Source organism: Ictidomys tridecemlineatus, chromosome 9 (genome assembly GCF_052094955.1).
Source record: "Ictidomys tridecemlineatus isolate mIctTri1 chromosome 9, mIctTri1.hap1, whole genome shotgun sequence".
NCBI classification, from domain to species: Eukaryota; Metazoa; Chordata; class Mammalia; order Rodentia; family Sciuridae; genus Ictidomys; species Ictidomys tridecemlineatus.
Window position 1 is genome coordinate 100,986,206 of NC_135485.1, and position 19,249 is coordinate 101,005,454.

The window sequence follows — 19,249 nt, forward strand, 5'->3', positions numbered from 1 at the left end:
TTTGCCAAGGGCTAATTTCTCTCTCTGAAGGTCACTTATTGCTATTCCGAGCAAGGAGTAGGGGGAACAAAGCTCTCCCACTTAATCCCACAGACTCTGAAGCAGCTCCCGGGTCTCCTGCATTTCAATGCACAGCATCTCTGAATGATCTAACACTAGTTTGAGTGAAACCCAGCTTAATGTTGATTTCAGGATAAACTAAACAAAATCTTACAATATAAACTATCATGTTTTATACAGAGATATGTTTACTAAGTCATTTGAAAACAAGTGATAGCTGTCAGTATAACTTTATTCAGTGAACCTTTTATTATTTTCAAAAATTCAGGACTTACTCTTCAATTTTATGACAAGTAGTTGCAAATCCTGAATGAAAAAAAAATATGTATCACATGTGCCACCAGTCCTCCCACACAACATTGCAGCCACGGCAGGCATCATTGCTCATCAGGACACTGTTTCCCACGGGACCAGTTTTCAGACTCCATCTCAACACGTTCCAGGCATCCTGTATGCAGTCTTTATTTTCCAATTCCATGGAAAATGAGGCTAAATTATGTATACATAAAATGTAAGCCAGTGTTCTCAAATAAGGCATAACCTAGGACTGTCTTGAGCATGAACTATGTGAAGATTTCTGTATTGCAGGATTCATTTTCAATATTTTAATATATAGTGTGCTATTCTAAAATGGTATAAAACACAATAGCACTTTCCAAACTTACTGGTTCATTGAACCTCATTTTAGTCCAGGATACCCCATTCAAGCTCCTGAGAACATCACTTGGGAAATGCTGCTATGGTATCTTCATTCCTGGATTTTTTTTCTCTATAGGCTTCTGATATTTATGGATGATTGAGGATTATTCAAGCATTTGTAATCATTGTTTTTATTTTTTTATAATGATAAAGATTTGAATCACTTGCTATGAGGCTGTGTATAAGAACCATTCAGGACAATCCAGTCTAAAGGATCATGCAAAGTTCACATTTCATGGAAGACAGGTTTTTGAAAACTATCATTATTGACCATTTATTTACTGAGTGAAAATGTTCCAAGAACTTATATCTCATTTAGGTAAAGTGGTCATTACATACACATAGTTCATGGCTCAAGACAGTCCTAGGTTATGCCTTGTTTTCCATCTTAATCATTAACAGTATTCTGCTTTACTCATCAGTGTCTTCTTTGGGTGATAAATTAATTCGACAATCTCCCTATATTTAGTTCTCAAACATCTGCTAACATTATTATTGATACCCTTATTTTATCAATGATGAAGCACACACACCATGAAAAATTGGACTTTGTTTATATACCTAGGACATATCTGAGCCAAGGGTCAAACTAGATTGGTCTTACTTCAAAGCGAATGCTCTTAAAGGCAGCATTTTGTATTGGCTGTGTAAGTACATGCTGTCATTTAACACCCATAAAATTACGTAAGAAGCTTTGTCATCTGCATTTTGAAGATGAGAGTTATTGAAGAAATGATACGTTGTTATTTGTACATTTGAGGTCTGTTGTGTTAAGAGTCGTATGTACCTTTTGCTGTTTTTTTTTTTTTTTTTTTTTTTTTTTTTTTTTGTGGTAGCCCTGCCTTTAAGAGTGGGCCTCACATGTTAGGGCAGGTCAGCAGTGTGCCTGGTCCACCCAGCAACACAAAGGGCTGCAAGTGGGACTTCATACTAGATCTGTGCTGATCAGCTGAGACTCACTAGGTCAGGCTCATGATGTAGAGCTCTCTCCTAAATATTTACTGATTCAGAAAAGCAATATGAAGTGAAAATGCAGATAAGTCCCAGTTATTAAAATTGGCCTCCTGAATATGGTTAGGTGAGCAAATAGTATACAAGTAGGATGTAAAAATGACTCAAAGTATAAGGATATTCTCATCATAAAATGCTGAGAATAGACTCATTTTCTAAAAATTAGAGGTTCCGTTGATATAATGATATTGATTTATAAAAATATATGAGATTCATCCAGTGAGTACTTAATGACCCATTTAAGCTTAAGCCATATACACTTCAAAATAAGGACATTCACTTATACTATCATACAGGTTCTCACTTTCAACAACTCCATATAAAGTTACTGTTTTTATTTTAACAACTGTGTTTCAAGTTTTCATCCTGTTTCACTTTATAGTCTAGATCAAGGTTTCTCAACCTCAGTACCAAATAATATTTTGGGCTGGATAATTCTTTGTGTATTATTGAAATTTTTATCAGCATCCCTGGTCTCCACACCCTAGATGCCAGGACTACCGACTCTCTACTCATGATAATCAAAAGTGTCTCTAGATATTGTGACTCTTTGCATTTTTCTGTTATTATTGAAAAATAACTGTGTAGAAATGGAATTAATATTAAAACTCCTTTGATAGCATTCAGTACCAGTTCAAACATCTCTAGAAAGCAAGAGTGCTGGTAAATTTAAGAATCTTAGTCTAGAAAGTAAGAATGCTGGTAAATTTAAGAACCTGAGAACAGGGGCTTTGGAGATATGCCTTGAGAATAAAGCTGATTTGAAGAAGGATGATGACAAGGTAAAGATATATTAGCAAGTGGCTGCTCAGCTTCCAGGTTTAGTGCAAAGTCTTTAGAAGATCTCCTACAGTCCTTCCTTTTCTGACAGTGACTTTTAGAAAAGTCACTTTATTTCTTTTAGAAATATTCCAAATCACCAAGGAAAAGTCAAACTTTTCCATTCCACTTCCCTGCCCCTTTCCCTGATTCTTTTTTCCCTTAGAAGGAGAAGCTGGTGTTATGTGATGAAATTTAGCAGATAGTATTCTATATGTTCTCTATCTATGAGCTTCATCTATGGACCTCATCTATGGGCCTCATCCCAGGAATGAAAACACATTACTTCCTTATGGAACATTTCAGTTAGGATTATTTCCACATTTGGATCATCCTTCCTCCCTGTTTGCATTTCTTTATTTCTCATCTATTTCTTTCATGCAACAGGTGGGATAAAGACTTCTTCTGACTCCCCATTTCCAACCTTCTCTAAGCTTCTTCCCAGCTCTGGCAAAGCCTAATGGGTAAGGTATGGGAGCCATGGTGAAGGAAGTTTAGGGAGGATCTCCTTATTCCTAGGTTGATCTTTCTGTCTCTTTGTAATGAAAAAGGAGTACAATTCCAAGGGCCAGAATGTCTAGGGAAAGAGGCCATTAGAGAAGCTTTGACCATGGTGTTCACCTATGTTAGTTCAGTTCATAAGGGTAGCAGTTAGAGTTCTAGTTTTAGATCTCAATCTTTGTTAAAGAACTGAATAATCTACAGGTCTTATCTCCCACCTTTACCCCTAATTGAGTCTCAAGAAAGAAGTGCACTGTTGTGATAAAAGTTACCAATTTAATCATCATTGAATTTCACATTTTAAGGAGATCAAAGCCAATAGTGGAACAGCAGGCATTGGTCACAGGCCAATATGGAACTTCTTACTTGAGAAATGATATAATTATTTGAATTTTATGAATCTGGAAATTGTAGAAAAGCTATCAGTTTTCCATTGCTTATCCTAACTCTTGGCTATGACAGTTCACAGAAATTGAGGCTCAGTGCACAGCAAGGTATGCCATTTTAAAAAATCTTCGATGTGAAAATATGGGTTGGATTTCCAGAAGTCATTCAAAAGCAGCTTCTGTTAGGGATTGATTAAGCTACTGCATTATTTTAAATACTTGTGTTTATTTGAGGATGTTAATAGATAGGAGAAACCATTGATAAATATCTTACAGAATTACTTTAAATAGATATTTGTATTCTACTATATGGATGTTATCTAGTGAAATTCGTTGATTTTATTTTTTAAAAAACTGATAGATCTTCTTTAAACTCACAAGTAGAAAATCTTAGTAGTTCTTAATTTATTTTGAGAAATCAGACATATTTTTAGACATGCAATTTATTTGTGGCATTTATCAATGGAAATCACTATATGATAAAAACTACATTTTGCAGGCTTGGTGGTGCAGACATGTAATCCCAGCAACACTAGAGATTGAGGCAGGAGGATCACAGGTTCTAAGCCAGCCACAGTTATTTAGTGAGGACCTAAGCAACCTAACTTAGCAAGACACCTTCTCAAGGAAGAAAAAAGGAGGTGGGTAAGTGCTGGGAATGTAGGTCAGTGGTAGCTCAGTGATAAAGGGCCCCTGAGTTCAATCTCCAGTACCAGCTACAACCACAACCACAACCACAAAAAATTACATTTTATTCTAAGTAGCAAATTGTTTCTAAGAAATAGGTTGATGAAATTATAAAGACTTAATGATAGGTTTTATAAATGTGTATTATTTTTGAGATATACAAAATTTTTCAAAAATATAATATTCTCAGGGATATAAGCAAAAAAAACCCAAAAGAACTAACAAAAGGAAGATTTCTTCAAACAGTGTAACAAAAGCAATTGTCTAGATGTGAGGACTCTCGACTTTAGACATGAAAAGCAAACATGTACTAAGTCGGTTTGTATTTTCACAGGAATAATCTATTACTATTAGTGCCATAAACAGGTTTAATAACTTGCTATGCAGCATTTAACTTCTCTGCTTTTGTTTTTCTTTACTTTTCAAAATGAGAACTAGCTTCTTAAGTGCAAAGTGCATTATAAAATGCAAGAATTTTCATCATATGTTATTGGCCTAGGATATTCTTTTTTTAACATTGATAACATCCATTTGGAGTAGGTATGACACTGATAAATTGTGGCAATAACAAATTCCCAAATTCAGAGCTTGCTTCCGCTTTCATGGTAAAGACTTGCCCCAGAGAGAGCAGACAATTCAAACGCAAGCTTGCTTCACCCAGAAAGCACAATGTCTGTACATTCTTGAGTTTCATTAACATAACCTGAAAATGAGATCACAGGAAATGTATTAGTAAATAATGGCACATCAAATGAAATTTATTAACTAGCATAAAATCACCCCTATACATAAATCTTTATGAGGAACAATCACCTTTAGCTGGAAAAATACCCGTTTATCCTTTTAGGAGAAGACAATGAAGTATTTAAAGATTTCGGTTTCCTAGACAAATGATTCCTTCAGGTCCCTAACAAGTCTGATTTAGGTTTTCTAAAAACATATAGCTAGTACTTTACCTTTTTTATTGATTTTTCCTGCAACAGACACCGAATTCCTTTTCAACTTGGAGTCGAAGAGGAAGCTGGAACAAACAAACAAACAAACAAACCAGAGCTAGCATCTCTCCATTTTAAGGCTGAATAAAGAAATATGATAAAGTCATGGTTGCCTTTCACAGCCATGGGGAAAACAGCTTTACAGAAGAAACTGGCAAGACAATCTCCATCTTAAAAGAAAACAAAATCATTACAAATCTCAAGTACATCAAAGCCAAAATTTTATTTTGATTTTGAGGGGAAAATAACCTGAGCATTGGGAATTTGCTTTCTCTTTACTTTATCCAAAATATTATTCTCAAAAAGATATGGCATGATTGTTTAGTACTTCAGATTTTCGTGGAAGAATCTTTGATTGGCAAAGATACTCATAAACTCCTGGATTGTGGTACAACCCACAATTCTGCTGTAGATGAATGAGTGTAATGAATCTCTATCATATAGCTCTATAGTTCATCGGTGGGCCATAAAATGATCCAGAAACACAAAAGCTTCCAACAGTTCTTCAGGGCAAATGATTTTTATGGTTACTTATGATTTATTTAAAACAGAAGAGTGCTTAAAGAGTCACTAAAATTAAGAAAACTAAAATTGTTTCATTATGAGAGCTTACCAAGGACTCTAATTTTGAATTTTAGCCAGAAATCTGTCTGCTGTATGACCTTTGGTAATAGTGTAAATTCCCTATATCAGATATGTAGATAGTTGGAATAACATGAGTTTTACAAAGGAAAATCTGTGGTCAGGACATTATCAGTGTTGTTTTGAATTGGTCTCTGTTTTCAATTGCTGCTCTCCTTGCTTAGTGTTATTTTTAGCTTCTTGTTAGCAGTTTCTTTCCAATTAAGTTTATGATGTGAAGTAATGCACACTTGTATCAACAATATTTTGGGGCTGTATTTTTCCTATAAGTGGACTTTAAGTACTATCCATTCTGGTGCAAATATAATCATCATATTCCTATTGTTAAAGCATATGCGCTCATAATTCCTCTAAGATTTATTTTGTCTGTACATGTTGAGTTCAGTACACTTTGGCTTAAATGCTTTTTTTCCCCTTTGAGTTCTTTCTTTTTTTTCTCCAAATAATTTCCTTAAATTATGGCTCATACATTTTTGTAGTCAAATGTTCACCTAACCTATTTGGTTCATAATTTATTTCAAAGTACATATAACATAGAAAAATTTTTCATGCCATGTTCTTTATCAAAAGAGAAATTCATCCTTCCCCTACATCCCCTTCCCCTTCCATTTTCCTTCTTTTATTTTTGCAGTACTGGAAATTGAATCCAGCACCTCACACTTGCTACACAAGTGCTTTACCACTGAGCAATATATCCAGATCTCTCTCTCTCTTTTTTATATTTTATAAAAATTAAATATAACCTACCTTATTGCTGAAGGGGTTATTATACAACATATTTTCATTTTGGGAAGTGTTACCTAGAAATACAAACTCTGTTACTCCCTCTACAGTCATTCGCATATATAATGGTTCACTTATTCAATACTTTAAAAACATGACATATACAAAGTCTGGGATATGGGTCAATAGAAAGATTAGTAAACAGATCAAAAGGGTGTATTGAAAAAGTCCCCTTGGCAAGTGTGCTATTACTTTCTCCTACTCACAGGGATTGACTTGGGTCAGATATGGCAGAGTTACTTCTCTTCAGAAATAATCTTTATAATGCCTTTGAGGAACAATCTCCCTTTTTTCATACCTTCTTCATTTTCTTTTCACCATTCACCAGGATTGGCCAGTTGCAAAACATACTTGCTCCTTCTGTACACCATTGACCTCCACCATTGCTCCTCCTGGTTTTACCACATGGTTCCTATTTTCCATCCCAACTACAGGACTCAGTCTTATTCCTTCTCCATCCCACAGTCAGTGCTTTGGTTCAGGCTGTAGACAGTTGCCTCTGGATCATTCACCAGTTCTGTAACTGGTCGCTAGATCCTCTCTACCTTCCCAGTATTCAGCACACACTCCTGCCTCATCATATTCCAGTGAATTGCTCTCTCAAATGTTACTCAAATTTCATTTGCTCTATCAATAGTTTCATTTATCCACTGGCCTCCATTTCTGTAAATCATCATCAGTCTTTATAGACCATCTCCATGTACAATTCTTACATTTTACATGTGAGAAAACAAGCCTGGAGAGCTTAAGTCACATGCCACAGGTAACAACTAGTAAGTTGTGAATAGCCAGGTCAGTCAGTCAATGCACATGCTTCTTTCACTTTATTACAATTCCTCTGCCATTGCTATTCTAGAATCACCTAACATTTATGTTGGATATCAAGTTGTTTTACACATAAACGTAAAATCTAGGTGAATGTTTACACTGACTTACCTAGTCATATTGGGTTTTCATTAATATCAAAATTGGTTTTAATGTAACTTCATTTTAGTCTTAGATTCTTCCATTAATAACAGACACTTACCACTGGGATGATGCACAATGGTGAGTTTATCTAGAAGAAAAACAAAACAAAACACATTCTACTGAGTTTTGTTCAACATTTACCCCCAAGGTCTTTTCTTTTTGTTGTCTGACAGTGGTGTATCTTGGTGGCTATGAATCTCGCAGTCTGATTAAAAAAATTACTCACCCTAAATTTATCTCCCTCTGGTCACTAAGCATGAAACCATATCTTTCATTACTTTAATTTTTTTTTTCTCTTCCAACACTTGTCCCAAGGTGTATATGGTTTTAGTTTTGTTTGACAATTAAAAGCTTGCTATTCAGTCTTGAAATTCCTTTAGCCTGAGCTATTCCATTCTTTTAGAACATCAATATTATTCAGGAATAATTACATATGGTACAATTTAAATATTTCTAAGTGTATACTTCGATGATTTTTGAAAAATCTGAAAATTCACCTACCCACCAAATCAATAGCATAGAGATAATTTCATCTGTAGAGAATATTCCCTTATACTCTCATGTCAATCTTCATTGGAACATTACTCATGATAGCCAACAATTTCTATCTCTGTAGATTAGAATTCCAGATAAATGGAATTATATAGCATGTATCATTTGTGTCTGATGATCTTTTACTTAGTATACTGATTGAGATTCATTTCTGTTATCTATAATAGTAAATATCCCTTCTTACTGCTTGAGTAGTATCTTATAGTATAAATATATCATGATATAATTACCTATTTTTCCTGTTCAACTTTTGGATTATTTCCAACAATTCATCTACTGTTCTTTTTTATTTTTAGCCTCAGAACACACTGTTTTCTAAATTTATTTACATTCTTTTTCTCCCATCCTCCTTTGGTATGAACATTTTATTTGTAATACCCTTCAGCTAATTTATTTCTGCTTGTATAAAATTTTGCCTTCTTTCCCTACCCCATTCTTGTTTATTAAATATACAAAATTTTTACATAGTTCTGAAAGTCAGAAGTATACATAAGTATATGGATTTTTTTTCTTTTTGAGCCAGTTTAGGTTAAGTATTATTTTTGAAGTAATTTGTCTTTTTTATCTAAGTAATAATAAATATGGTGGCAAAAGTTGTTATATTTTCTTAACATGTTTTTAATGCCTATAGGATCTGGTGTGATAACCCACTTTATCTAGTTTCTACTTTGGATAACTTGTTTTCTCTTTTTTCCTTGATAATTCCTTCACAACCTTATCAATTTTATTTATCACTTATAACTTATTTTTGGCTTTGTAAATTCTCCCTTTTGTTAATTTCTTTCCTTTTTAAAATTATTTTCTGATATTATTTCTTCACTCTTGCCTATTTCTAAATGTACAGTTAAATCATTGATCTAAAACATTTTTGTTTTTTCTATCATAATTTTTCTATTTATAAAATTTCCTCTATTAACCACAAAACTATTGGAGTTGCATTCTACACATTTTGATACATTTCTTTCATTATCCTTTGAGTTGAAATATTTTCTTTTCATTTCTTATTTGACCCATTGATTATTTTGAAATGTTATATTTAATTCCTAAAAAATTTAGAGAGATTTTCTAGGTAACTAATTTGTTTATTTTCTAATTTACTTCTACTCTGGCAAGACAATATGATATCAAAATCTTTCAGGACACATGTGAGGTCTCAATTCTTTTAAGTAAAATAATGTTTGATGGTTCAACATATCTTCTATCTTGGTGGAAGTCCCATGCACACCTTTAACAAACATGAGTTTTTTGGATGCCTTGTTCTGTAAATGTCAATTTGATCAAGTTAGTTGAAGTATAGTTCTGGACTTTTGTATTTTCATTGATTTTTGTTTATTTGTTCTATTAATTACTAAGAAAAAAGTAAGAATATCTCTGAGCACTGTCAGGTTTGCTTCATGAGTTTTTAATTTTGGATTTAGGATAATTATCTCTTCCTAGTTGAACTTCATTTTTGTCATTATGTAATATTCTCTTTTGTCTCTTGCAGTAATCTTTGAAGTTTATTTTGTCTTCTGCTAATGTGACTGTGCCAGCTGTCCTATGCTTACTGTTGGTGTGGCAGATTCATCACCATCTTTTACTTCCAAATTATCTATGTGTTATATTTTAAATGTATGTCTTTCAGATAATGGAAACTTAGGTATTGCTTTTTACCCAGTCTGAAAATAACTGCCTTTTAAATGAGGTATTTAATCCATTTATATTTAACATAAATATTGAAATGGCTCAGCTTAATGCAACCATCTTATTCTTGGTTTTTCACTTATCTGCTTTGTTTAAGTTCCTCTTCTGCTGCTTTCTTGCTTCCTATTTTGTGAATCAAACAATTATTTTTTGTTAGAGCTTTATAGTTCTACATATGGTTGGGTCACCCTGAAAAACTCATACATGTGTGAAAATTGACTTCAGTTCATAATCCCCTCTTTCCTTCAACCTTTCCCCTCCCATCTTTTCCCTCCTTTCCCATTCTCCTTCTTCTACTTCACTGAACTTCCTTTTGCTCATCTATTAATTTATATTTGATTAGTTCTTTTTTATCCTATTCTTCCCTCTTTATTTCCTTTATTTTACTCTAGCTTCACTCCATATATGAGAGAAAACATTTGACATTTGAGTTTGTGAATTTGGCTAATTTCACTTTGCATAATCTTCTTTATTTCTATCCATTTACTGGCAAATGCCATAATTTTATTCCTTTTTTATGGTTGAGTAGAACTCCATTGTGTGTGTATGTATGTATATATATCTCCCACAATTTCTTAATCTATTAATCTACTGGCAGGCATTTGAGTTGATTCATAATTTAGCTATTGGAATTATGCTGCTATGAACATTGAGGTGGCCATGTCAGTGTAGTATGATAATTTTAGATCTTTTAGAAAAATACCAAGGAGTGGAATAGCTAGGTCATATGGTGACTCCATCTCTAATTTTTTGAGGAATATCCATATTGCTTTCCAGAGTGTTTGTACTAGTTTGTAGTCCCACCAACAATGTACAAGTGTACCTTTTTCCTCAGAACCATGCCAGTATTTATTTTTATTGTTGTTTATATTCTTGATTTTTGCCATTCTGATTGGAGTGATATGAAATCTTATTTCAGATTTTATTTGCATTTCCCTGATTGCTAGAGATGTTAAACATTTTTTCAAGTGATCAACATTTTCCAACATACTTATTGGAAATCTGTGTTTCTTTTTTTGAGAAGTTTCTGTTTAATTCTTTTGCCCATTTATTGATTGGGATTTTTTTTTGTGTGTGTGTGTATGTGTGTGCTTTGAGTTCTTTGTATCCTAGAAATTAATGCCCTGAGGTGTAGGTGGCCAAGATTTATCTCATTCCATAAGGCTCTCTCTCTTTTCATGATTTTAATTATTTAATTTACTGTACAGAGCTTTTAGTTTAATAGCATCCTACTTACTGATTTTATTTCTTATGCTTTTGGGATCTTGTTAAGGAAGATGGCACCAGCACCTACATGATGGAGTGTTGACTCTATGTTTTCTTGTAGCAGTTAAAAAGTTTCTGGTCTATGATCCTAGGTCTTTGATCCATTGTGATTTAGGTTTTGTGCAGGTTGAGACAGAGAGAGAGAGAGAGAGAGAGAGAGAGAGAGATCTAGTTGCACTTTTCTATAATACTATTTGTTAAAAAAAGGCTGTCCTGATATATTTTTTGCATCTTTGTCAAATATCAGACAGCTATGGGCATGTGGATTTATCTCTGTGTCTTCTATTCTGTTCCATTGGTCTTCATGTCTGTTTTGATGCCAATACCATGCTGTTTTTGTTAGCACAACTCAGAAGCATAATTTCAGATCAGGTATTGTGATGCCTACTGCTTCACTTTTCTGGCCTAGTATTGCTTTGTCTATTATGGATCTATTTTCTTTCAAATGAATTTAAGAATTTTAAAAATAATTCTGTGAAGAAGGTAATATGGATTTATGATGATTGCATTGAATCTGTATATTGCTTTGGTAGTAAGGTCATTTTGATTCTGCCTATCCAAGAACATGGGATAACTTTCCATCTTATAAGATCTTTTTCAATTTTTTTCCTCAGTATTTTAAAGGGATAATTGATATGGGAGCAGACGTCTCTGTGATCTCAATAAGACATTGGCCCAAAGGATGGACTATACATATTGCTCCTGCTATTTAAAAGCTATTAGTCAGATGTCTAAGCCTGCCCAGAGTACCCAGTTCTTCAATGGAAAGATGAAGACAGCAACATAGGACTTTTATAACCTTATGTCCTTCAAAGTTTGCCAGTAAATTTATGGGGTTGTGATATATTAAGCAATATGGGAGTTTTATTAGTGAATCGTAATTTAGTGGTAACTTCTCAAATGCTTAATCAAGGATTTATCTCTACTAAAGACCTGGGAAAAGATCAACAGAGAAGGTGTGCACCTATACCACAGTCCCCTCAGCAAGGATGACGTGGATTGGGATATTTACCTAATCAGCCTTTTTAATGAAGGCATTGATCTCTTCTTGGACCCAGAAAAAAGCACAAAAATAAACTGGCTGTCGGATGATCCTGTCAGAGTTGATCAACAGCCCCTCACAGGGGAAAAACTTTGAGTGGTTCATATGTTAATTCAAGAACAGCTTCAAGCTGGTCACATTGAACCTAATTTTAGCCCATGCAATTACCTCAAATTTTGTAATAAAGAAAAAAATCTAGTAGATGGAGATTGTTACAAGATCTCAAGCAATCAATTGGAATTAATGGGTGCTTTAGAGCCTGGGCTTCCTTTTCCTGCAGCTATTCCTCTTGATCAGCAATTAATAGTAATAACTTTGAAAGATTGTTTTTCACTATACCTTTGCATCCAACAGAGTATAAGAGATTTGCATTTATCATCCCAGCTGTGAATTTCAAGGACCCTGTAAAAGGTTACTGCTGGAAAGTTTTGCCCCAAGAAGGTTCTACTCATCAAACATGGTGGTCCTGGAGCCAAAGTGCAAATGACTAAAGATTGGACTGGATGTGTTGATCCAGACCCCAGCAGGAACAACAGGCTGAGGAGGAAGAGGAGAACTCTACAAACTCAGAAGGCCAACTTGCCAACATGGGCACAACTAAAGAACCTGACATATCAGGTTGAGTGGATGATGGAACAAAGGGAGGTGCTGAGTCTCCAATCACAATATTGTGGCTATGTTGGCTTAATCGAGCTGCCAGGTAAGTGGAGTTTATGGGGAAACTTACTGGACCTATTTTCCAGAGCCACATTTAGTATACCTAGCGGTGTGGACTTGAGAATCCATCCCAGTATTTACAGACAAACACATCACACTTATTCATGTAACTGGATTTAGTTATACTGGCTACAGTGGGAATCTACTTATATGTTGGTTCCATGATAAACATGCTGGCTGTTTAAAAGTAAACTTTGAGGAAAAGATGGCATATGGGGGACATACATCAGCTAATCACACTGGCCCCTGGGACTTAAGATCATATGTCTGGACACTTATTAAAATGGGACTTTCTCAAAACAAGCCAGTCATTCTCATAGAACATCAACCAATACCTTACCACCCCAATCATTCTGTAATAGAATTTGGCACCTTTCCTAAATGGATGGAATGTGCAAATATCTTGCCAGTGTAACATGAAGTCTCTAGAAATGATGGATATATTTTATATTGGTCTCCAAGAATTGATAAGAGACAGCTACATCAGGATTCCTTGACTTCTGGAGGATTTGTTGGTGATGTCCCGACTTTCCGTGATGGTGGCATGCAAAATGATCTGTGGAACTTAATAGTTGCCTCAGATTTTCTCCAGCACACAGAAGGCCACAAGCTTGATTTTATAGACAGGAACTGCAAAGAGGGCTTTGCTATGGCCCTGTGGGCCTGTGTTCAATCTCCTTTTGCTTTAACTTCTGGACACATAAGAGTAAAAAGAAAAGGAGAAAAATATCATGTGTGCTGTAATCTAACCAACTGTATCACCAGATATAATAGAAGGAAAGGAATAATCATTCTTTACCAACCCTCCTTTGTTTTACTTCTAGCTAAAATTTCAGGGCCATGGTAGGCTGATGTTGGAGTTCAAGTTTTAAAACAGATGCATGCCCAGCTAGACAGACCCTGATTATGCTGTTGGATTTATAGTTCTTAGAGTAGTTGTTTAAATATTCTTTATAGCCTCTACTGTGAAAGTTTCTGTGTCTTATCTTAAAACATTTAAAATGCTCATTTTCTTAATAATTTGGCTCAAAATGCTTCCAAGGCCCTACATTATCAGATAAATATTGATGAAAAGATTGAGACTAAATTAAATTCTTTGGAAGCTACTATCCAAAGAATTGGAAATATTGAAAATGAATGTTCCACTCCCAAATTTAATCAAAGGATTAGTTGCCATGCTGGTTATAAGTATGTCTGCATTATTGCAGCCAAATATAATGTTTCCCAATGGAGTTGAGAAAAGGTAAAAAATCATCTAATGGGCATTTGGCACAGCAATAATAACAGTTTGGGTTTTTTGGACTTACATCATCAATTCAGGATATTCAGAATAGCATGATTGATCCCCTGGATCCTGCAGTTTTAGCTGAACAAATACTTCATGACTTAAATGGTTTTAATTCTGGAAATAATTTGAAACATTCCATGTGGTATATTTTTGGGATGATATGTTTGCTACTAATTCTCTTTTGTGTCATAATAATAGGTTGCTGTAACTTCAGAGAGGAGATCTGGGAACTTCAAGTTACTGCATTTAAAAAATAAAGAAGGGGGAGATGTTGAAAGCAGTTAATAAATCAATGCTTTGAATTATGCAAAACCTGGACAATGAGGCATTGCTTCTGGGAATCTTGTGGTGTGAAAGTGTCTGGGGGAATGTCCATTTGCAAAAATCATGGCTCCATTAATTCCATTTAATTGCTTGATTCTATGTTTGTCAAGGAATTTGCTAGTTTAAAAAGCCTTAGTTTCAAATCCCAGCTGCCCAGAGGTAAAAGAAATGGGCATAAGCTGCTAAGCCTCAACCATATTGTTTTTCTCAAACTTTATCCTTATTACTTCAAGAATCTTTTCATACTGAAGCCCTTTGGGGTTCCTACCTATAAAAATAAAATACATATTCTCATTTTTTTTTGTTACAGCCATTGTCCACCAGAGCTGGATCATCTCCCACTTTTCACTAATAATTGAGTCTTGTCTTATTTCTATAATTTTAATGAATTTTCTTAATCTAGCTCACTACTTGTGTTGGTTAACTGTTTACCCACTGCACTGGCTACAGCGGATGACAAGTATTCTATAATTTTCATTGTAAATCACTTTTATATCCTTAGATTAATTAATTAGATTAATTCCCAGATATTCACTTTTTTGAGGTTATTGTAAATGGGATGATTTCTCTGATTTCTTCCTCTGCTGAGTCACTGTTGGAGTATATTAAAGCTATTGATTTATGCTCATTAACTTTATACACTTTGTTAAACTCATTTATAAGCTCTAGAAGTCTTCTGTTGGAGTTTTTGAGTCTTCTGAATATAGCATCATATTGTTCTTAAATAGAGATAGTTTGACTTCTTCTTTCCTTATTTGTATCCCTTTGATTCCCTTTTCTTGCTTAATCACTCTGGCTGATGTTTCAAGGACTACATTAGATAGGAGTGCAAGAGTGAACAGCCTTGTCTCTTTCCTGATTTTAGAGGAAATGCTCTAAAATAGTCTTTCTCCGTTTAGTATGATGTTGGCTTTGAGTTTTTCAGAAATGATCTTTACAATGTTGAGTTAAATTCCTTCAATCCCTACCTTCTCCAGAATTTTTAACATGAATGGGAATTGGATTTTATAAAAATCCTTTTCTGCATCTGTTGAGATAATTGTGTGGTTTTTGTTGTTAATTCTGTTTAAGTGATGAAGTATACTTATTGATGTGTGTATGTTGAACCAACTTTGCATCCCTTTAATGAAACTCATTTTATCATGGTGTGTAATCTTGTTGATATATTTTTTAATACAATTTAATAATATTTTATTAAATATTTGTGCATCCATGTTCTTAAGGGATATTGGTCTGTAGTTTTCTGTCCTTGATGTGTCTTTGTCTGGTTTTGGTATCAGGGTTACAGTGGCTTTATAGAATATATTTGTGAGTGTTGCCTCTCTTTCAATTTCATGAGTAATTTGAGAAAGATTGGTGTTAGTTATTCTGTAAAGGTCTGGTAGAACTCAGCTGAGAAAGCATCAGGTCCTGGGCTTTTTTTTTGGAAGGATTTTAATTGCTATTTTAATTTCATTACTTGATATTGATCTGGTTAGGTGTTCTTTATCTACCTGATTCAATTTGGGAAGGTCATATGTGTCTACAAACTTGTGAATGTCTTCCAGATTTTTCAGTTTATTGAAGTTAAATTTTCAAAATAGGTTCTGATAATCCTTTGGATTTCAAAGGATCTGTGGTAAGATCTCCTTTTTCTTTGTGATCTTGTTGAGTTGTTTCTCACACTTTCTTCTGGTTAGTTTGGCTAAAGTTTTTTGTCAATCTTATTCATTTTTTTCAAAGAATCAACTCTTTGTTGCTCTGATCCTATATATTGTTTTCCTATTCTCAATTTCATTGATTTCAGCTCTGATCTTATTTACTCCTTGGCTTCTACTAGTTTTGGCATTAGTTTGCTCTTTTCAAGGTCTTGAGGTGTAACACAAGTTTATTTATTTGAAATTTCTCTAGTTTTTTTATGTAGTACTTAGTGCTATAAATTTTCCTCTTAGAACCATTATGAAATGGTTCTAAGAGGAAAATTAATACTCTCCCACAGGTTTTGATGTTGTATCTGTTCTCATTCCTTTCTAAGAATTTCTTGTTTTTATTCTCATTTCTTCTTTGATCCATTCTTCCTTTGAGGGAGTATTTTTCAATCTGCATGTGTTTATGTGGTTTCTGTTATTTTTCTTGCTGTTGATTTCTAACTTCCTCTCATTATGATCTTCAAACAATTATTTTAGTGCTCCATTAAATTACCTTTTCTGTTTTCATAGATATACTTCTTTTTTGTTTATTTTTAGTGGTTGCATTCTGACTAAAATCAGTAATTTTAATTTATCAGATAGATAAATATCTATCCATTTATGTTTTATACCTCATGTTTGACTCCTCATACTTCCTACTTTATCCCTTCCTCTTAACTTCATATTCTACAGCATACTTTATCATGTAAAACTTTTTCAAACACATAGTTTGTCTTATCTGCAACCTCTTTTCTTTTTGTGCTTATTTTAATCTTTTCTCTCTCTCACATGCTTTGATCTCTAAATTAAGTTTTAGTATTTGTTATTGTTTTTGAGATAGTTTATAAAAAGAAATAAAAGGTAATATTTTATATCAATCTGCCTTGTATAATTCTAAGCATTATTTTTCCCTTAGTGCATATTTAAGCTTCTTTTCTTTAATGTGTCTTTCAACCTGTATGGCATTCTTTAGTGTTTATTTTATTGAAGTTTTACTATGAATTCTCTTATTTCATTTCTCTTCAGGTGCTTTGAAAAATTTTCTCTTATCTTGGCTTAAAGTAGTTTAACCACAAGTTGCTTAGTTGTCACTCTTTTAACAATTATGTTATTTGTGGGTTTCTAAAAAAATTCTTAGAAATCCATAAAGTGGTTTACATAAAATTTGAACATTAAGTTTTTGGACATTATTTCTTTCAAAATTTTTTGTCTTATTCTGTGGCTCTACCTAATCACATGCATAATAAAGTGTTATATTATCTTAAATATCCTTGGGAATTTATTCATTTTTGAAGTTCTTTTAGCTCTCTGCTTATCATATTGGGTAATTTCTCTTGCTTTATATTCATATTCACTAACTATTACTTTGCTATAGTCAATTTGCTGATGAGCTCATCTGATATCTTCTTCATTTTTATATTTATTATAATTTTATTTTCTACAATTTTTACTTTTTCCTGTATGTAGTTTCTGTTGATATTTCCTATTTATTCACTTCCTCAAACCATTTGTTTTCATTAGTTAAATATTTATATAAGAGCTTCTTTAAAGTCTCCATCTGCTAAGGTCAACAATGGTGTCATCTCAGGTTCAGGTTCTGTTGATGGTTTTCTTTTTCTTCACTATAGATGCCTATATCTTTGTATGTCATATTTTTTCCTTATTTTGAAAATTGAATTCTGCCAATTATAATCTGGTGCATATTATGAATTTTGTAATATTCCTCAGATGGCCTAGATTCTTTTTTAGCAGAAGTTTCAAATTTTGACATGTGGTTGTGTAGGTTTGATCTTATTCTGTTGTTGATATCGATTTGTAGAAAGCCCAGGTGTTTTGTGGGCTTGGAAGGACCCAGCACACAAACCCTGTCTCTGATATGCATCTTGTAGGGGTGAGCTTTAGGCTTTGTTGGGGTGCATCTAGAGGAGTTGTTACTCTAAGTCATGGTCCTTCCTCTGTACATCTTTTGAATGTCACAATAGGATTCTAGGTGTTTTAAGTAGGCAAGACAGTAACACAGCCTCAACAGGTCTTTTCTGTAGCTCTGCTCAACCTCTAGTGCTTCTGCTTGCTTTCAGTGCCCTAGACATTGCCCTTTTGTATGCGTTGAGTGGTTTAACTTTGCACTTACAGCTCATCTTTCAGCTTTAGGCTTGAGGAGCCCCTCACATGGGTCTCTGAGGCCATTCCTCTTCAATGACCCACCACATACAATCCAGTAGCTTCAGCTTCCCTGATCCACAGTCTCTATAATATTCATCTGCCCCTTGTATATTTTCTGAAATCAGAAGCTTCCTATCTTTGACTAATATTAATATTCTGTACAATGAGAGTTTATGTCTGGTAGTACTATTTGTTCCATTGTGGCTGAAAGGAGAACCAATTGATTCTTGGTTAAAATGCCAATGATTAAGAACACTGATTTTGAATTCAAACAAATGGGTGGTAGTTTCTTCATGTCCTTGGTTGTTTTTGTTTATTTTTTAGTTTTTCAAAGCCTGTTCCCTTATTTATAGATTAGGAATAAGTCCTCCATAATAGGGTTATTATAAGAAACAACAATGTGTAGTATGTGCTCTGTAAATATTAGCTGCTGCTACTGCTGCTACTACTACTACTACTACTACTACTACTTCATGTTCCTTGGTAAAATTATCTACAAAAGTTTTAATTTTAGAAGTTATTAAAATTTAATCTTATTCTACATTAGAATGAAGGTTTGTGGGGTTCAGATGTCTATTAATCTGACCCATGTTTCTGACCTTAATTAGTTTAGAAAATATATCTCTGTTTTAGAAAGCATTTCTGAAAGAGCTTAAAGAATTATCTAGGGGAAATATAGAGTGCTCAATAATATGAAAAGAGAAATGAATTTCCACCTGGTGAATTTCAACATGAAGCACTAGCTAAAAGCTACCTAATATTATTGAAAATGGAAGAGATAGAAGCTTTCAAGCCTTTTTAGTGGTTGTTAGTTTTTAATTACCTGTGCAAGAGGAGAGATTTGGGAAAAGAATGGTCAGATAGTGACAACATAATTTATTAGCAATTTTAGAGTGTGTTGTTCATCTTTGGAGAAGATTTACCATCTTAATAATGTTTGGTTTGTATTGACATTGAGTACTGCCCCCCACTAGAACAACTGTTAATTATTAGTG

The 19,249-nt window shown here is 33.8% G+C and overlaps 1 protein-coding gene across 1 annotated transcript in view; it reads right to left on the reverse strand.

The window, feature by feature from the left end:
- Positions 1–274: 274 nt before the first annotated feature.
- Positions 275–19,249, reverse strand: part of Bank1 (B cell scaffold protein with ankyrin repeats 1) — a 286,896-nt gene continuing 267,921 nt past the window's right edge. The window contains exons 14-17 of the mRNA XM_078021872.1: positions 7,611–7,640; positions 6,548–6,600; positions 5,120–5,184; positions 275–4,866 (exon numbers count right to left, since the gene is read on the reverse strand). Coding sequence (XP_077877998.1) covers positions 5,125–5,184; positions 6,548–6,600; positions 7,611–7,640 — 143 coding nt within the window. The 3' untranslated portion in view covers positions 275–4,866; positions 5,120–5,124. The remainder of the gene's footprint in view (positions 4,867–5,119; positions 5,185–6,547; positions 6,601–7,610; positions 7,641–19,249) is intronic.